Source organism: Charadrius vociferus, unplaced genomic scaffold (genome assembly GCF_000708025.1).
Source record: "Charadrius vociferus isolate BGI_N301 unplaced genomic scaffold, ASM70802v2 scaffold565, whole genome shotgun sequence".
NCBI lineage: Eukaryota > Metazoa > Chordata > Aves > Charadriiformes > Charadriidae > Charadrius > Charadrius vociferus.
Window position 1 is genome coordinate 504,067 of NW_009648358.1, and position 23,753 is coordinate 527,819.

General features: G+C 39.8%; 1 protein-coding gene across 1 annotated transcript; it reads right to left on the minus strand.

Annotated features, from left to right (window-relative positions):
• On the minus strand, positions 1 to 19,783 carry RIPK1 (receptor (TNFRSF)-interacting serine-threonine kinase 1). Its single transcript, XM_009885267.1, has 11 exons — positions 19,632 to 19,783; positions 17,800 to 17,953; positions 16,713 to 16,850; positions 14,108 to 14,336; positions 13,105 to 13,254; positions 11,776 to 11,852; positions 9,698 to 9,785; positions 5,414 to 5,977; positions 3,606 to 3,677; positions 1,193 to 1,345; positions 1 to 296 (listed from the first exon to the last, which is right to left on the minus strand). Exons 1-11 carry the CDS (start codon positions 19,781 to 19,783, stop codon positions 1 to 3), a joined length of 2,073 nt encoding a protein of 690 aa, XP_009883569.1.
• Between the last annotated feature and the right edge of the window lie 3,970 nt (positions 19,784 to 23,753).

A 23,753-nucleotide genomic window follows, 5' to 3' on the forward strand; every position in this document is an offset into this window, starting at 1 on the left:
TCAGTCAGCGTATTCCTCGTTGATTTGCATCAAACTAGTAAGGAGATCCAGTCGTTGGCAGCCAAAGAGAGCTTTGGCAAGCTTTCCAACTGTAGCACCTTTGGAGCCTTCCCTATTTTTCCACTTAAGCAGCATTTGGTAAACTTTTTCTTTTAGTCCATCTCGTTCATAGTCGTGATCAATTTCATCAATCTCAGGATCACAGAAGCCCAGTTTACGAGCACAGTGCTTCCACTGTTTAGCCAGCTTTTCTCGCACTAGATTCAGATGTCTGTCAGTCAGGACAGTAGTATTGTCTGCAAAAAGATAAAAAGCATAAGAAAATGGCATTGTTTAAGACTTCTGTTCCTTTTGCTCTCTTGTCTGTCCTCCCCCAGCTATTTGTTGGTAATAGCTGGAGGCAGAATTTTAGTGACATGATAAGAAGTGGGTTTCATGGAAGCAGTACTACCTAATGATGCCAGGAAAGAAACTCCTAGTCAGAACATGCGGTCAGGTGCTGGACTTGCTTTTTGATCTGAGGTTATCATAGTTTGTCACTTAAACCTGCAAAACTGAAAAGCTGCTTCTTAGAGTTCTTATACAGCTGACTGATGTCTGTATGATGTGTTTTATATTCTGGGACGCTATTAATTTGTTTACTTAGGAATACACAGGGATAGTTTAATTCAGTATTGACCAATGAAAACAAATTACATTCCAAAATCTTCCAATTTCTACCTGAATGACGTGATTGTGGCCCGAAGCCTGTCAGTGTTCAAGAAGTGTTTGGATGATGCTATTAGATATAGGGTTTAACTTTTAGGTTTCCCTGTGTGGCGACAGTCACTGGACTCGATCTTCATGGGTCCCTTCCAACTCAGGATGTTCTGTGATTTAAACTGTAAGTCAGGTGAGGAACACCAATCCTAACCTTGCTTCTACCAATTTGAGTGTTGTTATTCCTCTTGTTCTTGATGCACGTACACCTATACTTGCATCTGGTGTCTCGTAAGAGGTCGTGAAACTACAGGACAAATGAGGTACACGGTATTACAGAACAGTACCAGCACAAACGCTTACTTGTTTTATATTCTTAAGTATGTAGTAGAAAAGGACCCAAACAGTTATTTCTCAGGTATCAGAGGGAGAAAGCTGTACCAGATAAGTATATGGGGAGAACACATCAAAACTAGGGAGATATTTCTCTTACCAAATATACCCATTGCTTCATAATACGTATAAATTTCTTCTGTGGCAACAGGAGAAGTGCTGATATGTTGATTATGGTCTTCAATCTTCATGTAATTGTAAGATCCAATTTGAATTCCAGAACTGTTACTTATGTTGTACTTGATTGAATCTTCTGAATAAGGGAATTTAATACAATTTTATAAACAACTGCATATGGTTCAAAATGTCAAGAAGTAACATAAGGAGGAGGGAGGTTCTGCTAATCAGGGAGGTGATTAAGTGGTTTTATTGCATTTAACGTAGAAATGGCCATTTACTGGCAACTGCAAGCATATTTTCATTATGCAGTGTGACATAAACAGGCTTTAGTGAAAGCCCATCCTATCCTATTCTATTCTATGACAAAAGTGCCATGACCAAGCCTTGCATGCTGGTAGTTACTAGACTAAATAATGTTCCCTGTGCTTTAGGAATGTGTGGTAGCCAACAAAAAGCAAGGCTGCTAACAGCTTCAGGAGGTTTTTGCTCGAAAGTGCTTTTCATTTAAATCTTAAAAGCTGTACTTCTGCTTCTCAGCTTTGCTTTTCGTAGATGTAAGGTCAGGTTTAAAGTTATGACTTCAATGTTCTGTAAGACTACAGGAAATCATTTCTAGTTGCTCATAAGGTGTCTATACTCCATGTTATACAACGCTGTCTTAACGGCATCTCTGATTCGCAATGTATTTCATTCCTGCTCTTTAGGACTGTATTCTTCAGTTGTATCTATTTTCACAGTGAATCAGAGCGCGCTACTTGCTCAGTTTGTTTCAACAACATTTATTTATTTTAATTTTTATTTTTCCCCTGTTCTGTACTTCTGGTTCTAGGGCAAAACTACAATGTTTTCTAAGATACCTTACTAAATTCGCCTACTCCTTTCTTTTTGAGGCCTGAATCTTCACCAATATAAGTCAACATGTATATGCAACCGATTGTACCGCTAAATTGTGTGTACCTGTGGGAGCTTCCATCTGTGGCTTACTGTATGTGATTAGTTAAACACCTAATTTGGTGTCTTTTGCTTGCAGTTGTCCAATTTCCACACATAACATGAAACTAAGTGACTATTCAAGCCATGTTAGGTGACACCAGTTTTCTCTTGACAATATTTTCTGAAGTCTGCTTGGATAGTCATCCATTAAATGTTCTAATTGTAGTTTAAATGGTGAATATCACAACCTGGGTCTAAAATTGAATTACAGATAATTAAAATGATAGACCAAGGTCTGTATTTAATCACACAAAATGATGGCTAGATGCACAAACATCCTTGTTACACACTCAATTGCAATGTGAAGTGTGGAAATCTATGGTCACATGAACAATTTGACTAAATGCCTTTGTTAACCTGAAACTGCTAGTCAGAAATGCTTATGTGTATGCATGATTAGTTTCTAGAAGTTGCACAAAAGGAATGCATTTTATCATGTCTCAAAATATTATGATTGCTGTATCCTTTCTTTTTTTTTTTTTTTTTTTTTTGAGGTGAAGGACCAAGGAAATATGTCCATATTTTTAGCTAAAAAATGAAGACATCTCTTGTGTTTGCTATTTTCTTATCTGGCAACAAAATGAATCTAGCACAAGATATGAAAACATGTACAAATGCTTTGTCAACATCAACAGTAAAAGTTACTGTGCTTACAAATCTCCTTTCCCAAGCCTCTACACTTTGCTTGCTTGTCACGTTTGGGTCATCATCTAAAGACTAAGGGGTGTATAGTCAGGAAAACAGAAACCTGCTGTTTCAAGTTTCTTTGTAAGTGTAAACCCCTTAACCCTTTCAAGGCTTGTCCAGTTTGTAATTAAAGAGTTCGAGTTGTGTTGCTTGGGGCATCCTGAAAGGACCATATATTAGCAACTCCTGAGAGACAGGACAGAATTTCAGGGATTTAAGACAGTTGAACTGTAGAGACCTGTGCCCCAAGGAAGGCTGATCAGCATGAAGCCTGTAGCTAGAGATTTGTATTAAAAGTCCAGAGCAAGAAAGGAAAGGCTTCCCAAATGCATGTGTAGTTTGGGAGTTGGGTAGAGTCACAGCAACTTAGATTAAACAATCTAAGAAAGTGACTGGTTTAGGTATGATGTTTAATCTAAGAAAGTGACTGGTTTAGGTATACAGAAGATCTTACAACACCTTCATGTCTTTAGAAGCATGAGAACATAAAAGATGTTGTCCTTGATCTGTCAAATACCCATTTAATGGAGTGTACAGGTCCTGCTAGAGACAGGACTTAGTTTTACACACTGGTATGGATAACCTCAGCTATGGTTAGAGGTATTAAGCAATAACATAAGTTATTTCAAGATCCTGAAGTTTTTTACTTTACTGATCAAGATGCAATGAATAGCCTGTTGGCTACCAGGACAGATGAAGGCTATAGTACTTACCTGTGCTTACTCTGGGTGGAGTAGGATAATATGCAAAAGTTCCCCTTGTGAAAGAAGTTGAATCCTTGTTTCCTAGACGAGGGAAAAAATAAATAGATGCCAAAAGCATTATGTAAATAAAAAAGCAAATATACTTAAAATGACTGCCATATTTGCAACAGCATGAGGATATAGTTTGTGCTCTTAAATACAAAGAGGCAAGAAGCTTTTTGATTAACAGGATTGTATCTCCTTGAATAACGCTAGTTAAAGCAATGACCTTATTGTAGTTTTGCCCAGTAACTAATAGCCTTAACCATCCTTGGATGCCAGTGAGGGCAAGGGGCTTCCACGGGGGTGTATGAATACCTGGCTGGTGGATGGCAGTGTGTGATTACAGCACACCATAGTTATGGGCTGTGCTGCCTCGTAACCAGGTATTCAAATTGGAAAATCCCAGACTTCCAAGTGTGCTCCTACTGCTTACTGCTGAGACTGCCCATGGTTTGCATTACCACGCTGCTTTTGACTGGCTCTAACAAAGGCATGGGACACCACTGCATCTTTTGCTGGTGGCAGTAACGTCCAGCAGAGATGTATCTTCCTGCCCAGAGCAGTAATCAATTTGGATGCCCGCAGATAAGCTCTGCAACTCAGGATGGGGCAGTAAGAGTGACTGGGTTATGGTCACCCGACAACTAAATGGAAGAGCTGTAATGCAGTTCTGTTTCTTAGTCTGATATCTGCCACGCTATTGCACACAGCCTCCCTATAACTCTCTTTTTTTTTTTCTTACAAACAGAAGGTTTTACTTCATTAGTGATGTCGACAGTTCTAGTCCCTGCCTTCTGACATGACAGCTCTCAGATTTATTTCAGTAAATAAACTCACATAAACAACTAATCATGGCCTCTGCATAAATAATTCAATAGAATAACACGTTTGTGGCATTCTGCCTGTAAACAGCTAGGTATCCTTGATTTTTCTTGCGAGACGATCTGAAAAAGAATGCCACACTAAAAATATCCAATATTTAGTAGGAGCAGGCTCACGTATCTCACGCTACCTCTAGTTCCTAAAAGTTACATCTTAAAGGCCTCTAGTTACTGTTCACTTATACTTTTTGCTAATGCTCAGTGTTCTCTCCATTCTTTGTCTCCACACCTTTCTACTCCACAGCTCACTAGTAAGTACCGACAGAAGCTCCCCATCAGCACCAGGCAGAGGTCTCTGGAGAAAACAATTATGAGCCTTAGCTCCTTGTTGGCTCCCTGAGCTCAGGAGTCTCTTACCTTGCTGCAAATCAAGCTAAAAATAGTCATCTATTTTCAGAAATGCTACAAATGCTGTTTCTGCACAAGCAGAACCTATGGTATGAATGTTACATTTTTGCGAGTTAAAAGTTTTCCTTTGCTTTCCCAGAATGATTTGTAGCAGCTCTTTGTTTTGGTAGCTGCTGGAGCAGTATGTGCTGTCTGCTATGACCTGGCTGGTAGCTGAAGAATTAGGCATTGGGTCTGATGTTCCTCTATTACACTGATGCTTTAGAAATCGTTGACTTGAAATTAACAGCCTGAAATTGGTGAAAGTAGCATAATGAAGTCAAAGCCAGAGCATTTTAGTGACCTGAATTAACTTCAAGTAAACAAAGAGAATTTCATACTATATCACAGATCCATGAAATAAATTCACCTTTGCAATATCTCAGATCAACTGTTAACAGCAAGCAAGGTGTGGTTACATAAACTACAAAACACTCTTGGCCACTTCATTTTTAGAGAACAAGTGTGTCTTCAGAAACACAGGTGTTGGGGGAGGAGGAATCTCACCTGTATCTGTGTCTGCATTCTTTGGATACCAGTTTACATTTGTCTGTGACTGCAGGTTTGGGCCAGATTCAGGCACAGGAGGTTTACTTAGGCTGAAGGTATTGGCTGAACACAATCCATAGAGACCCTCTGTGTTTCCTGCTAGAAGACTGTTAGGGTTTGGCCCATAAAAAACATCTACAGTTCCCTGTTTCGGTGCTGTTGCAACTGGCTGTGGCCAAAAATATGGATTAGTGTTCGATCCTGTTTTTTCAGCTCTTGGATACAGTTCACTCCATTGAGGAGTAGGAGATGACTTTGCAAATGGATCGTAGGAAACTCTTCGTCTCCTTTCTTCCTCTCTCATTTCAGGGGTGTATACTACAGCTGGAACTGCTTTATCCATCCGGCTCCCAAATACATGGTAGTTGTATTCACGCTCAAGTTTTCTATCTAGGTTATCAGCAGATATAAACGAGGTCTCGCAGCTCTCAACAGGCTGGTTCCCAGGAGAGGCAGCAAATAGGGCTTCGTTAACCTGACTGGTCATGGCACCTTGAGAGCTGTGTAGAGAATTAGGCTGATCTAAAAGGGAGGAAAAATAAATATTTGAAATACATCCAAATGCAAGTATGTAACTTGTTGCGATGACACTAGAATCTGTTAATCTAACTTTAATACTACAGTAATATACAAATAACATTATTTCCAGCATAAGTTGTATTTTATTTTATAGAATGCCTTTACTGAGAAGTATCACAGATTTTTACCTAGGAAGTACAGGCTTGTTTAAGTTGTCAAAATCTCACTTAGTTGACTGGTGTCAGAGTTCACTGCATACTCTGCTTATATTGACATCAAGTTCTCAACCACTGAAACAGTTCCTGGAGGCGTTTGTGAGGTCTGATTTATTGGTGTATCTCCACTGCCCTTAACTGTAGTTTAATCAGTGCAAAATTGGAGTGTAACAGGATGGAAAATAACACCACTGTAATAGGTGATACTTCATATAGCACAAAAAATTTGTCATTAAAGTCATGTTTGCAAATGATTATGTAAAATATCCTGTCTGGGTATTTCATGATGAATGCTTTTTGTCTAGCTTACTCTTCATAGTTCCAAAGAATACACTTGTACAAGTAACACCTACCAGATAAAATAGTCTGTATCATCTACATCTTTCAAACTAATTCTCACTATCAAAGGAAACTCTACTTCAGTCTTGAACTAGATTGAGTTATGATCTGGATCATGCTGCAGTGTTCTGAGGCTAAACAAGAATGTAAAAAATCTACTTGTTACTACTTTTCTTCTGTTTATAAGGGTAGGACTACAGATGCTGTTTTATAAACTTCTGAAAGGTTCACAGTTCTCTAGAAAACCTTGTACACTGCCTAAAGCAAGGGACTCTTACAGACCACTGTAAAATTGGAATAAAGTGTATGTATGCACTTCTATTAAGCTCAGATAATGCCAGTGTATTGGTTTTCTCATTTTTTGTTGTTTTTTGTTGTTTTCCAAATTACATTAATTCAGTCCATATTAGGCAGGATCAAAACTAGTTCCTTTTGATGGCTGTATATTAGTACATCTTCAGTCTGACTTGCTCTGCTTCTTTTGTCACTGCTGCTAGAGAGGGAGTGGGAGGAATAAGCTAATACAGAGACAACCTCATCAAAAGTGGCAGCTATTAGCAATTCCGTATTAGCATAAACTATATGGCATCCATTCTCCAGGGCAAGCTTGAGATGTAAGAACAGATCCTGTGGGGTATCTTTCACTACTACTGCCTGAGTAATGCCTATTGACGGGAGAAAAAACCAAACTGACTTTGACTGACAGCTGTCAAGATAGTATCTTTCTGCAGTGTAGATTCATAATAAAGCTTTTGTATTTAAAACACAAGACCATCTGTAATCTGCTGCAGTCGTACATGACTATTTCTGCTAGGGAAATGTAATTATACTAATTTAAAAATATAGCAGTGTGGCTGCCCTACTAAGTCCATCAGTTTTACTGAAGAACAGCTATGGCAAACCTAGCTTTGGGGAAGATTTATTAGTTGCATGTTGCAGTTTAACATTATTAATTTAATAACGTCTTTCAAATGGTGTAAGCAAACTTAGCAGGATTTTATTTCTGCTGAATTTGATACTGTTGCTTGTAAATCAGTGTTGCAAATATGATCCTACATTCTTTGCCATTAAGAAACTTTACCTAGGAAGTACAGGCTTGTTTAAGTTGTCAAAATCTCACTTAGTTGACTGGTGTCAGAGTTCACTGCATACTCTGCTTATATTGACATCAAGTTCTCAACCACTGAAACAGTTCCTGGAGGCGTTTGTGAGGTCTGATTTATTGGTGTATCTCCACTGCCCTTAACTGTAGTTTAATCAGTGCAAAATTGGAGTGTAACAGGATGGAAAATAACACCACTGTAATAGGTGCTACTTCATATAGCACAAAAAATTTGTCATTAAAGTCATGTTTGCAAATGATTATGTAAAATATCCTGTCTGGGTATTTCATGATGAATGCTTTTTGTCTAGCTTACTCTTCATAGTTCCAAAGAATACACTTGTACAAGTAACACCTACCAGATAAAATAGTCTGTATCATCTACATCTTTCAAACTAATTCTCACTATCAAAGGAAACTCTACTTCAGTCTTGAACTAGATTGAGTTATGATCTGGATCATGCTGCAGTGTTCTGAGGCTAAAAAAGAATGTAAAAAATCTACTTGTTACTACTTCTGTTTATAAGGGTAGGACTACAGATGCTGTTTTATAAACTTCTGAAAGGTTCACAGTTCTCTAGAAAACCTTGTACACTGCCTAAAGCAAGGGACTCTTATAGACCACTGTAAAATTGGAATAAAGTGTATGTATGCACTTCTATTAAGCTCAGATAATGCCAGTGTATTGGTTTTCTCATTTTTTGTTGTTTTTTGTTGTTTTCCAAATTACATTAATTCAGTCCATATTAGGCAGGATCAAAACTAGTTCCTTTTGATGGCTGTATATTAGTACATCTTCAGTCTGACTTGCTCTGCTTCTTTTGTCACTGCTGCTAGAGAGGGAGTGGGAGGAATAAGCTAATACAGAGACAACCTCATCAAAAGTGGCAGCTATTAGCAATTCCGTATTAGCATAAACTATATGGCATCCATTCTCCAGGGCAAGCTTGAGATGTAAGAACAGATCCTGTGGGGTATCTTTCACTACTACTGCCTGAGTAATGCCTATTGACGGGAGAAAAAACCAAACTGACTTTGACTGACAGCTGTCAAGATAGTATCTTTCTGCAGTGTAGATTCATAATAAAGCTTTTGTATTTAAAACACAAGACCATCTGTAATCTGCTGCAGTCGTACATGACTATTTCTGCTAGGGAAATGTAATTATACTAATTTAAAAATATAGCAGTGTGGCTGCCCTACTAAGTCCATCAGTTTTACTGAAGAACAGCTATGGCAAACCTAGCTTTGGGGAAGATTTATTAGTTGCATGTTGCAGTTTAACATTATTAATTTAATAACGTCTTTCAAATGGTGTAAGCAAACTTAGCAGGATTTTATTTCTGCTGAATTTGATACTGTTGCTTGTAAATCAGTGTTGCAAATATGATCCTACATTCTTTGCCATTAAGAAACTTTGGTAAAAGAATTCCAGATACACCACTACAAAACTGTAACTGTATCATCATGTATAAGTGAGACAGCTCTATAAAACCATGAAACATGCAACTCGTCCAAGATCTGACAGAAAATATGAGAGAAAGAAGATAAAATTCATCTATTAGCACTCCTCAGATAGATTCCATAGAGAGCAAGATCATAAGAAAAGGAATAAATTATAACTATGCATCCTGGTCATATTCAGAGCATTCGTAAGACAGGATGGCGTGGGAAAAGGGAAAGTCTTCATTAAATTAAAGCCTGCAGACCAAGCAATTGGTATGACTAAAAGGATGGAAAGAAAGATCAACTATGAAAAGTAATTATCAAAGTGACCACTGAAAAGTCTAATGTTAAACAAAATTTTCAGCATGGGAAAAGAAAGCAGAAGAGTGTAAGATGAAATGGGTTCAAACTGTAGATTGTGGAAAATTCAAAACAGTAAGTATGACTTTTGGGAGCCTGGGAGCCAATTTAATCTTCTTGGTGATTACAATTTTCTCTGAAGTGCTGAATAATTCAGTCTCTTCATAACCCCTTAATAGTAAGATTACTTACTTTGTACATGTACACAACTTTATCTTTGGCAGAATATGCAGAATAATAATGTGCTATTAAGTGACTTACCTTGACCGTTACTGGGATCTTCTGCTACAGCATCTATTTGAAGGGATTGTATCCTATTCAGCAGTTCATTTGACTCTGGACACATTTTCTGCACATAAGAAAGAACAAATGATCAAGTTATAGCAGAGAGCTAATGCAGCTAGTATAATTGGCCATGATCCTGATTTGGGACCACTATCATAAATTAGTTGTGTACATAATTCACATTTGTGAGTTAGTTTGGTCAAATCAGTCCAGGAAACTTGTTTCATCAGTTTCATTTTGCAAAACTCTATTGCTTTTTTGAACAGTCACTGGTGCTTCATAAACATCACATGTTCTCTAAACCAGAAACTTTCATTTCCACAATTGTAGACTTGCTGACAGAAGTAAGCACTTTAAAGAAAACTGTAAATTAATGGTTTCACAAAGGAAGTTGTTTTTCTTTTAAAATAACTGGGTAGGTACTCTTCTGAGCCTCACTTCACTGCAAAGATTAAACCCCTCATGCCAGGAGTTCTCACTGATAGCCATCAGTACTACTAAAGCAAGAAAATTAATAAAATCTGTGATACAAAGGTTCCATAATCAGCCCAATTCTTCAAGAAGTTTTCATTCTCTTATTTTCATTCAGGAAATCATTCTTTTTATCACAATTTATAAACCTACAGCTAGAAAAGTAAGAGAAACCAACTTGGGTGCTCAGGAAAAACACCCGATTACAAATTTTCCCTGTTGTTACTGCAGTATAGCTTCCTGGTCTCAAGCAGGCTGAGACACATTAGACAGTGAACACAGGACAAAAATTGCCAAGAACTTACAGAGGTTTTTTTACACTTACTCTAAATCAGGTTCTGGCACTTTTGAATTTCTAGGAATAATATCTTATTTCATGAGTGAGACTTAATGGATATATGAGGAGCTTTTACAAAGTGTCATCATAGAATCAGAATGTCACTTGGGTAGAAATAGACCTTGGGGGACCTCAGGCCCACTTCCTGCTCAAAACAGGGTCACTTATGGGATCAGAGTTGGTAGCTCAGAGGTGATGGTGACTGGACAACCTTCTTAGGTAACCTGCTCCACCGCTCAGCTGTCCTCATGGGGAAAAAGTGTTGTGTTTTTTTTTTTTTTTTCTTTTTCTCTTACATCCAGTTTGAATCTCTCTTTTTATAGTTTACGTCTGCTGTCTCTTGTCCTCCTACTACGTGCTGCTGTGAAGAGCTCGACTGTCTTCTCAATAAACTCCTCAGAGGTAGGGCCAGGCTGCTGTTTATCCCCCGGCAAAGCCATTGCGTGTCTGGGCTGAAACAGCCCTGGTCCCTCAGCCCCATCTCACAGGGCAGGACTAATAGGTGCTGAGCAGATCTGCTGCCTGTGACGCTGTTGGTACAGCCTGGGGTGCTGTTGGCCTTCCTTGCTGCCAGGCAGGCTGTGGCTGGTGTCCAGGTTGCTGGTCCCTACAACCCTGAGGTTCTCCTCAGCAGTGCTGCTCCCTGGCCGGGCAGCCCCTAGCTGGCACCGAAATCAGGGGTTATTCCAGGTGCAGCACGTTGCACTTGTCCTTTCAGAATTTCAGGAGGTTTTTGTCACCCCATTCCTCCAGTCTGCAGCTGGCAGTCTTGCCCTTGTGACTGTATTGACTGGTCCTCCGAGTTTGGTGTCACCTGCACACCATATGAGAGTACGCTCCATCACTTCCCTGAGGTCACTGACAAAAGAGTAAACCGGCGAAGGTCCCAGTATAGTAGACCCCTGCACCATGGCAGTTGTCACTGGCCCCCAGGTGAAGTAGGACTCACTAACTGCTACCCTCTGAGACTCAGCATCCAACCTGTTTTCATCTGCCCATCCAGACAGTAACATCCGAACTTGGATACATGAATATTTTGGGAGGCAGTGCTGAAAATCTTCCTGAAGCTGAGGTAAATGATGTGCACTGCTTTCCCCTCATTCATAAATCCAGCCATTTTATCACAGGAGGAAATCAGGTCGGTCAAGCATGATCAGTCTCAAAGTGGCAGAATCTGGCCATAACTGGGGTTAGGGAGAGGGAATGTGGGCAACTGACACTTAAAAATGCTTAGAAAGTTACTCACTTTTAACTTCTTCAGATCATCTTCAATATTTTTTCCTAGATTTTGATAGTAAAATGGCTTGTATCTTTGACTGATTTCTGCAAAAACAAAAGAACTAAGTGCAAGTGGTTTTCAATGGAAAATAAGTGATTTATACTGTTAGTAATTTTCATGGATAAGGATTGAATAAAGACTTGTATGAAGTCAGAAACAAGAAAATACTTTTAATATTTGTTCACATGGCTCATTTAGTCTTAATATAGTAACAAGAACAGGATAATTTCTAGGGATTATTTTTTCGTTGTTTTTGTTGTTGTTGTCATCATATTGCTTTTGAGGGTGAAAGCTCTCTGTCTATGATCTGTGGCTGACAGCAACTTGACTTGGCTAGCCAAAAGATTGGTTGCCCCATTTTAAGAAATAAGATACATTCAATTGCATTCAGCTATTTGATAAACAACTAGCCTGTCTCCGCTAAAGACGGAATTACTGAAATAGTCTACTAACATGGTAAATATCAGTATTTTGTGTATGGAAAAATGAGAAGCTAAGACCCAGTCCAAGCATTATCTCAATCCACTAGCAGTAGATTATGCATGTTATGGAAACAGTAGATGAGTTCCTCCTGGTATACAAATTTCCTCTGAGTATTTAAGTACATGCCTGTTGCATGTGAAGCTCTTTGTGCCGCTGTCTAAATCCAAACCTCCATTTCCTGTTATGTGTATGGTGTTTTTTTGTGGTTTGGGGTTTTGTTTTGTTTTGTTTTTTTTTTTTTTTGGATTGGGGTTTGGGGTTTTTTTGGGCACTACATATAGATGCAGAAAGAATAGACAAGAGGAGATAAAGAATTTTGACTTATATTTACTGAATGCTTTTAGTCTCCTTCCCAGATCATTCAGTCAAGACTTTTACTGACTGCAAGTGTTTTGGGGTCTGACCGTACAAAAGCATGATTAGCTAGTCAAAGGCTGTTGGATCACTCCTGGAAGGCTAAACTGGGACAGCTTTTGAAGCTAGTTTCAGTAAGGTATAACCAAGATATACTATGTCCCTTGATGTTAGCTTTTCTGAAAAAAGGGTTCCAAAAACACTATTCAAATGTATCAGCAGGTGTATAAAGTGTCTTAGCTCCATCCACTCAGTAGCATTTCACAAATCTGTAAATGTTGGACCAGATTCCATTTTTAGTCAGGATACAGGAGGCAGGCTTTACTGAGCACGTGAAATGATATTTTTATTTCCAAAGCAAAAATTCATACTTTAAGAGGAAAACATTCAAGTTGGTTTTGCTGCATTACAAACTATTGACAGACACATAGCAAAAAGAATCCCAAAACAGTGCCTTACCTGCAAAGGTTGGCCGCTTCTCTGCCTCCTGCTCCCAGCATTGTTTCATTAAGTCAATAATTTCCACTGGACACTCATTAGTGATCTCCTTTATGTCTGGTCTGTTTCCATTTATGATTCCAAAGCAAATCTGGGCTTCATTTATACCATCTGAAAAATAAAATTTCCTATCAGGTCCTGATCACAAGTTTTCCACCTTTCTGTAGGTGAAGGAAATAGTGAAGCAGCTCCCTGTGGGTTTGTGGATATGTAAAAGAAGATTTCAAAGATGGCTGATTTACAGCTACAAATCTCTCACATAAATGAATTTGAATCTACTGCCCTAAATTCCGCAGATTAGAGATTTATTTTAAGATTTAATGGATTTACTTTTGTATGTAAGACATGCCCAGTGTGAGTTAGGGTGATGGATCTAGCTCTCTAGAATCTGAATCTCAGTTATTCTGTGCACTGGGTGCAAACACAAAGATGGCCACACAGGCAATGTTTAGCCATTTAGTTAGCAAAAAAAATCCATTCAAAAAGATAAACACGTTACTCTGGAATTCCACAGTCTGTTCCTATTGCTTTCTCTATATGAGTACATTACTGCATGTTGAGAAATTAGCACCACACAGCTGAGAAGCAGCGACTGACCGTGTGACCATTCCTGTTAAAAGGAAAACCACACGTAACTAGTCCACCTTAGGAAATACCGTACATCAAAGTTTCCATTCTGGCCTGCCCAAGGTTGGTCTTAACTTCTGCCACTGAGTGCAAGTTTATTCCCACACCATGTGGATGTGAAGAGATTGGGCTCATGCCTGCATTTCAATCCAGGTGTTCTTGTCCACGCTCAGAAGTCAGGAATGATGCAACTAATGCCACTTACTGGCCATGAGGTGCTGAACAGGTGGTATTCTTGGGCATAGGTGATTTAATCTACTAATCTTAATTTTGTAACTTTAAATGCTTAACATTTGTAACTTAATTTTGTGATAGCATCTTTTTGGAAGTAACTTACGCTCATATGGCTCTTTGTTAGCAAAAATTGCCCAGATCACTATGCCGAAGCTGTAAACATCTGATTTCTCCACAGGCTTTACATTAAGACAGCGTAAATGCTCTGGAGCCATATAGAAAAGGGTCCCAGCATTGTTCTGGCAAGTGCTCTTGATTTGCTTCTGTCGGACAGTCTCCTCTTGGGTCAGCCGACTCCAGCTCTTAAAGGAGGCAACACCGAGATCTGCAATCTGAAAAATAAGACACATCAGAGCTAGTGCTGGGATGAAGAGGAGATAAACAAGTATTTCATGCGGTGCTCAATTTTAAAATGAATAGCTAGTAATAACTTATCTAAAAATGAAACACAGCAAAAAAATGCAACTACAAGAAAGGAAAACAAACTATTTGTCACTTCAGTGTTGGGGTTTTTTTTCCCTAAATAAAGTATCACTGCCAACTGGGAACCATTAGGCTGAACCTTCATTATTAACTTAACCCTACTTGAAACAATCACACAATGTAGCAAAAAAAGAAGTTTGTTTTTGCTCATATTGACAATCACATTCAAGATCTGCTTGGAGTGCTTGTGGCAGAACAGAAGATCCATATGAGAAGAAGCTAAGATTCAAATCCAGAAGTAATCTATGAGATGGCCAGATATCCCTCCTCCCTCACTGCCCTTTCCATTTAGATTCCATTTAACTTGACTTCCTTAGCTCTTCCAACAGAAAGGGGGAGGAAGAGGATCTAAAATGATGTGATGTGTATGCCAAAGAGACATGGAAATAGGATAGCGCGGAATAAGTCAAAGCAGGAATACCTGGGTACTGTGCGCTTGACAAGGTGACGTTACTGAAACCTTAGTGCGCAGTTTTACAACTAGACTAATGGCTGATAGTGAAGAAAGTAATCCTTCCCTTGATTCCCCACGGACTCCTGTTATATGCTCCATCTGTTCCTCCTGTTCCAGCACTGAGACTTACCAGACACAGGGAAGACCTAGTGCAAGGCACTCAAATGTCTGGCTGAACCAAGTGCTCCCCAACAGAAGGGCAGCACTGCGAACAAGGCACACTGTAATCTGCTGGTTTGGCTTCCTAAATCGGGGCAGGGTGGTCAGATTAGCATCAGTGCTGACACAAGGGAAGAGGAGGTCAACAGGAGAGGAAAGATGGAAGAAAATGGGACCGCCACTCCTGGCCACAGGCAGCTGTCAAACAGAGTTGTTCGACCCAATCACTTCAGATAAAACTGAGGTGACACCTTGCCTCACTTCTAACTTGCTTTTCTTTTCTCTCTTGTTGCCTCTAACTAGCTTATTGTTCCTCTTGAGTTTCTGAAGCTTTGGGCTAAATTTAGAGGTCGTATTCTGAGGAAGAAGAAAATGTAATTGACCTCTTGCTGAGGAAGTAGGAGTCCAAGTTCGTGTCTGCAAATGAGAGGTCTAATGTGATAGAGGAAGATATGATATAAATCTTCCTACATTTGCAGTTTCCTAGAACAACTGTTTCCTTTTATAAATATTGGCAATGTTAGACACATTAAAGCAGATAAATCATGTAACAGCTACCTTAAATTATACTTTTGATCAAGCTGCTTAAGGAAGTCTGATCTGATTCTGAATTTGATCCTGGGTTCCAGTTCAGTGCAATGTGATGATAGCCTAGTTTGGTCCTGTCCGTATAAGCAAGCTGAAACCCAACAACTTAAAACTTACATTTAGAGCAGATCATGTTTTTTTTATCATTATTATTTTTGGCAAAAAAAAAGAGAAGTTTCTATCTCTTATCTACAAGCTGCTTATACTGCACTAGGACTTGCTACTATATTAACCTTGTCAAGCCCCACTTCTCACTAATATATGTGTGAGAAATATTGAATGAGAGAGCTTTCTTCCCAGGAATTTATTCTGTGGTTTCATACTGTAATGGGGTAATTATTTCAGCAACTCACCTTGGCCAGAGACAAGACATTTGATGAGGATTGCTGCAAATTCTACTGAGGTTTATTCAGCAGTAGACTCTGTATCTATGCGTCTTGATCCAAAAGCCCACTAAAGTTAATAGAAGGGCTTTGGAACAGGCTTATAAACCATTCTTTGAAGTAGCTTCCTGCTGCTTTTTTTGCAGCTGCTGGCTGTCATTTAAAAATGATGACTAAGGGAAAAAAAGAGGGAGACAAAAGAAGAAAAGATAATAGGCAAAAGGAGGAAAGGAATAAAAAGGATGAGATAAAGGCAGGAGGAGAAATTACAGCAATAAAGGACAAAAGACATGATCCATAAGACATTTTATTTTGTTTCAATCTCTGCGTGTTAAGGCTTGTTTTTTCTTTCTAGCTGTTTTGTTATTTGTAGTTCATTAATTCTCAACAATGTTATTAATTTTTTTAATACCCTTAGTGATTTTTTTTTTCCACAAATGGGGGGAAAAATTATATAAATCTCAGGCTCAGAGGTTTTATAGGCCACCATACTTCAGTGATCCACTGCTAACACTCTCTTAGTGATAGCTCGCTAGACTACAAAGGAATTCCTCTGTCAATCAGGAATACTAACCAATGCAGCTGAACTGAGTTCTTCAACCCAAATCATCAGCTTTCTTCATTTACATTCTAACAAGTACCTTAATGTGGAAATCTGTGTCCACAAGGATGTTTTCTGGTTTTAGGTCTTTGTGTACGAAGCCTTGCTCATGCAGATAAAGCATTCCTTCTGTGATCTCCAGCACAAAACGTCCTTTCACTGACAAAGGCAGTGGGAACTAAAATAAAGAACAGAAGTACCATCTATTAAAAATGGCTACTACAACCATCAAATTAAAAAACAGTATCTAAAAACTTTCTTTTTCAGTCCCAAGACTACGTCAGCTCAAGCCAAGGTAAAAAAGAACCAAGGTCCTTCTTGGATCTAAATTTTCACATTAAAGTAATTCTAAAGTCACTCCACAATTACAGCAGCATTCTGCTTTAGCAAATTCTTCCCATATCTCTACAAACTCTCCTACAAGAAAGACATAGAGGTTCTGGAGTGTGTCCAGAGAAGGACAATGAAGCTGGTGAGGGGTCTGGAGAACAAGTCTTCTGAGAAGCGGCTGAGGGAACTGGGGTCATTTAGTCTGGAGAAAAGGAGGCTGAGGGGAGACCTTATCGCTGTCTACAACTACCTGAAAGGAGGTTGTAGAGAGGTGGGGGTCGGTCTCTTCTCCCAAATAACAAGTGATAGGGCAAGAGGAAATGGCCTCAAGTTGTGCCAGGAGAGGCTTAGGATGGATATTAGGAAAAAGTTCTTCACAGAAAGGGTTGTTAAGCATTGGAAGAGGCTGCCCAGGGAAGTGGTGGAGTCGTCATCCCTGGAGGTATTTAAAGGATAGGTTGACGTGGTGCTTAGGGACATGGTTTAGTGGTGGGTTTGGTAGTGTTAGGTTGATGGTTGGACTCGATGACCTCAAAGATCCCTTCCAACCTAGACAATTCTATGATTCTATAACTCTGAACCTATAACTGTGGTCTGCTCCTCTGTGATATGCAGGAAAGCCAGAGCTGTCCTCTGCTGTCTCTAGAGAAGGCAGGGCTCCCACTGACTCTTTCATATAGAAAGGAGAGTGAGAAACTAAAGACTCCATTCTTTGGAGATAGCAGGAACATCCTGTCCCTTTCAAGCATCTTATCAACCTTAAGGAGCGGCAAGGGATGAAGCAATTCACTGCTCACTTTCTGTAGCACTTTCATCATGTTCCCCCGGTCCACATACTCCATCACAAGTGAGTAGTTTCCGTCTTCCAAAACTATACCTAGTAGTTTTACCACACGGTCGTGCTGCAGTTTGCGCATAATCCTGCCTTCTTCAAGGAGGGAAGCATTATATCTGTAAAACAGAAATTACACTGAACTTAGGTATCAGGGTAGAAAGAACACAGGGATGAAAATGCTGTTAATTCATAATGAGAACAATGGCCAAAAATGTCAACGTCCCTAGAGCCACTGTAAGAGGAACCATACCTTCAGTTGGTTTTGAATTGATATAGTTTTGTTCATGCCAGGTTATGTTCTCTAAGTCTCAAATGCCTTGCACAGAGACTGCTCAGCCTGATTTTATGGCCTGCTTTTCAGAAAGTGGATAAGCATTCTTTTTTGTAGGTGCACTGCTGGTTATGTATGTTGAAATCCCTGAACTGAGGTGGGATCAGGACAGGGCAGGGCTGAAAGAGCCTTTGGACAAGGAAGATGAAGACACACTCAACTACCTCTTTTACAGGAAACTATACAGGTCTCTTTCCCAAAGGGCTGGTATTCATGTTCCAGTTCAAAATGGATTTATTACAGGGGATCCACCCACATACCGGATGGTGATAACATTTACTAACAATTAGTGGGTTAGGATGAATTCAAAGCCCAACTTTACCAAGGCCTTAGTACAATCCATCAATAGTCACAGGTGTGCACCTGGGAGCTCACTAAGGGTGTTAAAGAAGGATGGTACCCATTATTAAATAGTCTTCTTTTAACTATTGCTCCTGTTCTAGTTACCAGGCAAAAGGATGTAAGAAAATCTTGAGACTATGTTGCTTGCTAATGCTTTCCTACCCTGTGACTTAAAAGGAAATTGCCTTCTCCCTCTGTGTTTCTCTAGTACTACAGAAGAAGGTGGCTGTTTTGTTTGCATTAGGCTCAGTTGTAAATTTGCTTTTGGTTCAAGACTTTTGGTTCAAGACTTTAAGGAATAACAAGTTTATGAGCCTGCGTAGTGAGAAAGTAAAAACGCAAACCCAAAAGAAACCAGGCAGGCTTGTCCATTTTCACTGTGTTCATCCCAAACTGTCAGTGCGGTTTGCAAACGACTAGAATCTCTTAATTCACTTTCCACTGGCAAAATAAAAACTCGGTTAATTTATTTATTATAACCCAAACTAGAAGAACACGGGGTTTTGTCTCTCTCTAGTGGATGACTCCTGGGAGAGTTTCAGGATTATCATGGCTCTGAGGCAGTAGAGCTGCAATGTGACCTGAATCCATGGAAATCAACAGCTCATTCAATCCTTGAATTAAATCAGCAGGCTTGGCTCACTCTGCTTTTTCTCAAGGGAGAGAGGGGTTACATTCTTGGTACTATACATGTGGGGCTGGAGTTCTGCTGATAGCTCATGTGTGTTTAGTTCCTAGTGGACATCTACGGTTGGGCAATTGTATTGAAAACTGATCTGCAAGCTTGAAAATATCATGTGCCCACTGAGTTCCTGCCTTTCCTTAAATTTGCAAGAGTCCCCTCGATTCTTAATAATTCACAGTAGCGCTCACCTTGCAACAGAAACCGGGAACTTTGCTGGAACAATGAGTTGAAACTAAAACTAAAAAAGTGGGCTCATGAGGGAAAAAAGGAAAATTTACAGGACAGCTGCCAGTATTGTCTTAGAGTACCCACATGCAGTACCTCCAGAATACAAAGATCTGGATTTATTACTTTATTTAGATTTCCCTCCATTGAGTTTAGAGGACTCCTTAGACCAACCGAAAGATAAAAATCGGAACTAAGATCTGTAACTTACTCAATGCGCTGGGGCCCTGTATACACTTTTTTTAATACTACATATCCATGCTTCTTGTGAAAACATAAAGAAATTGTTCCAAATCCTCCAGCGTCTAATTGTTTTTTTTCAAGCAAATCCTGGGTGTTCATATGGATGTCTTCCAGTGACATGTTTGCAGTCTTTGTGGCTTAGCAATTAAAACAAAGTCAAGTATCCTAGTGCTTCTGGACCTGTAGTATAAAGGAGGAAAAAGAAGTGTCATTATCAAGCATTTAGCTGTTCCACTAAATAAGTGTCTATGTAAAGAGGGGAACACAAGCGTATACTCTCGTGACCCTTATGAACAAAGGGCCTCAGTTTGAAACCAAAGATGCTGTAGTTCTCACAGGATGAGACCTCAAGATCACAATGATTTATCCTGTCAACCAATTACAGTTATATTGAGTCAATATAAAATCATTTCTTCACCTGAGGATCTCAAAGTGCTGTTAATGAATAGTTTTTACCTATATAATATGCAGTAGATTGGCACTGTCTCTACACATCATCTGTGCAAAAACTGAAACCCAGAACAATCAAGGGCCGCAGTCCAAAAGGCAGGTAGTGCCTAATGATTCTGATTGGTATCTCGTTTTCTTAATTGCCTGAACGCAGGCCTGTCAGGTGCCCAGATACTTATATAACTCAAAGCTACCTTTTGGGCACCTTTGCAAATTCAGCTCTAAAGGGGGTTTCTCTGGAGGGTGAAACAACCAACCCAGCTTTGGTGGGAAACTTCTTTTCACAGCTGTCTAAATTTAGGGAGACAACTGCTAGGAAGGACTGTGGTTGGGACATAAGGCAACTTCCCCCCCACCCCTAAAAAAGAAGAGGAACAAAGAAGTTGTGAAGGTTTGCAGGATCTCCTGAGTGCACCAAGAGAAAAAGAGAGCTTGGGGGAGCTTATGAAATGTGTAGATAAGCAAACCCCAGTGGATGCCAGAATAATTTTAAGCCTTTGATAAAGCTGAGGTGCTCTCTCGCCTAACATGTCTCTCACGAGGTAAAACCTTAAAATAAGGGTAGGGGGGCATACACCAGCAAGCTGCATTGCTAACACAGGTGCAAGCCACAAGCTCTGTTTTTTTCTCACTGAGCTTTTTACTTTAAGCACCTTATGCCAGGTAAGGAAAGAGCTTGCTGAGAAAAGACAAAGTTCAAGAGACTGGAAGGGCTGTTTCCATTCCTCTTGGGTGACTACGACACGGATATATGGAGCTGGGAGAAAGTCACCATTTCAAAGTGCCACTGTCAGCAACAGTAGATTGGCTCATTTGGGTAATTAAGAGCTCTAAGTAGCGTAGCAAACAGATTCCCAAATTTTTCAGACCAACAAGTGACTGCTAACTCTTGTAAGCTACTGTGTACCTGTATCATCAAATCTCTAATTGAAAAGATTGCTTAATGTTGTTATCAACATCAGCTGCAGCCCAATTTCCACAGCCTCCTTCTGGAGCCTGGGAACTATGGAGGCAGTAAAAGCGCCTGTAGAAAGTAGGTTCCTGAGGGAAGAGAGATGTTTGTGTACAGGTTTGGAAAATGTTTGGTTGGTTCAGTACTGACAAGCCAAAATAGGGACAAGTAAGCTTAATTAAAAAAAAAAAAGTTGTGCCTGTAGAAGAGAGAAAGCAAGAGCCTCCTCTTCCAAGGGTATATATGCTCTATGGGCTGTTGTCATATAGACAGGGAACATCATTTCTACATCTGGAGCAGTGTGCTCTCTTCAGAGTTTTCTTCTTTGGCTTTCCTGACTTTGAAGGGATGCAGATTTCGTTTTGCTGGAGTTTTGCAGTAAGAGCACAGGACTGAGGATGTGGCTGCATTCATTTAGTAAGAAGGTAAGCTCTGCTATGCCTAATAATTTTTAGGAGAGAGATTGTGGTTGTGTTTTGTTAGTTTTTTTTAAATTCCTTTACTGTTAATCAAATAGCTGAGCAACAAATGAGTCTTAGCAGTGCAAAGAATACTCACTGCTGCTCTCATAGGTGAGCTTTTGTCTCCCTGGAGGTTTCTGGTGATGGTTCTCTGGCTTTCTTGGGGTGCTGCTACTGACTGTTGTGCAGATAGGGTGGGTGTCACAGGTACAAAGGCCTGAATTCAGTCATGAGACTTTAACGTGGTATGAAGTAACATCTTGCTTATTTATCTCCCTTTCAAGAATTAGTTCCAAATCACATATTTATGGTAATTTTTCCATGCTAACAGTAATTATGCACCTAGGTAGTAGTTATTCTTGTAAGAATTGCACGTTCTCTTCTTGTGAATGCAAATAAGATGTGTATTTTTGAATGCTGAATCTCTAAAGTTGCATTAATAGTACAGATAGCTTGGGGATGCCACTCAATACCATATAATCTGGTGAAAACCAGTCCTGCCTCAAGCTGCAACAATATAGGACCTTGTTTCCGTTTACGCTGTTAATACCTGTCCCTACCAAGCAGTGCGTAATTGCCCTAACAAGGCAGTTTGGAAATTCAAAAGAAGTAATAACAGATATCATCAGATATCTACTGAAATGAGCTGGATAATATTCAACATGGGGGGATTTTCTCATCAGATGTCAGGGAAGGCTCCTTCTTGGGTATGCTCTACGATTAGGATGCTGCTACTTTTTGTTGTTGTTAAGTAGCGAGGCACTCTGAGTAAAAGCTTTTTGATCTTGAGACTTATTTCAAACCCAAAGTTTTTTGTAGGAAGACTACTTATTTCGGTATACTATTTAACACGAGGTATTGGCTGATGTTACCTGGAAATGTCAGTCGATAAAGAAATCGATAGAAGCTCAAAGGCTCAAGTTGATTCCAAGCTTACTGCTCTTTATTGAGATACACTGTAATTCAAATGTATCCTCAGTACTTATGATACACCAGTGCATACACTATGTATCTGTGGTTAAGAGAACAGAAATTTTACAGTTTGGTTTAGCCTAACCTTACAGAAGCTATGTGTACTCCTAGGGGTTAATTTGTGTTCTATGAGGTAGCTTTCATCTGTACACTTGATTGATTATAGAGCAGGGTTGTTTGTTTTTTTTAATATACTATTCTGAACATTTTTATTAGGATGGGTTCATATTTAACAACTGCCAACACGCATTGTGAAAATTTTGTACTGGTTGCTAAAAGAGAGAGATTTCTGCCTACTAGTACGTTCGGGTTTTCTTTAGAGAGGGATAAAAGTGTAGTAAGTGGGTTTGTGGCAGTTTTCTTTTTAACACCGTGGTTGTGTTCTCCCCTCTAACCTCCAAAGGGCACATAAACTCCCAAGAACCTGGTCATTAGGTCATAGTGGGTCTGATCACCATTCAAAAGCGGTTTGCTCTCTTCTAATGATTTGTTACTGATCTGATGTAGGTCTTGTGTAGCCTGCATGGTTAAGGAGGATCGCTGAGCGCATTAGCATGGTAATATGAAAAAAGGTCACACAGTAATTGCAGCCCTTTTGGTCTGATAATACTCAGAGGGCACAAGTTCTCAAGAGGTGTTACAAGGCATAATCGGAGAAAGCGAACAAGTCTGCAAGCACCAAAACCCATGGCCTGGCCATTTAGTTATGAGTCAGGAACAGAAGGGAATGACAGACAGGAAGCAAAGCTGGTATCACCGATACGGGTAACAGGAGACAAGTGGAAGGGTCCCAGCAGCTGGAGACAAAAATACTGCATGTGTGGAAGATGTTTCAAAAGCTGTCAGTGCATCTCGACTCCATTGCTGTAACTCTCATAACCCACTCTGTCTAAACCTTTCCCTTACGCTAAGGGCTTTCAGCTGCCGCATCTTTTCACTGAGGAACAATTTTTTTTTTTTTTTCTTTCTTTCTTTTGGAAATAGTAAAGAAAATACCTATGCCCGATCAGCAGCAGGTTACAGAAGGGATCCCGTGGGAATGCGAGGAGGAGCCAAGACGAGAGAAGCGAAAGTGTTCGCGAAACACGAGTTTTCATAGGACCCGGAGCAGAGGGAGGGCGAAACACGCTGCGAGCGCCGGCGGGGCCGGGGCAGAGGCGGGGAGGGGAACGGAGGGGCTCCGGGCAGCGGCTTGCAGCGGCACAGCTCTGCCACAGAAAGGGCAGAAGTGGTCACAAAAACGCGTATTCTCGTA

Bases quoted from the DNA above. Each gene is read 5' to 3' on its own strand.
- RIPK1 (XM_009885267.1), bottom strand. From the start codon at position 19,783: ATGTCACTGGAAGACATCCATATGAACACCCAGGATTTGCTTGAAAAA. The intron at 16,851-17,799 runs GTGAGCAGTGAA...TCTTTATTTTAG, and splicing joins TGATGAAAGTGCTACAGAAA to TTCCCACTGCCTTTGTCAGT. The intron at 1,346-3,605 runs GTAAGTACTATA...TCCCTTATTCAG, and splicing joins TCCACCCAGAGTAAGCACAG to AAGATTCAATCAAGTACAAC.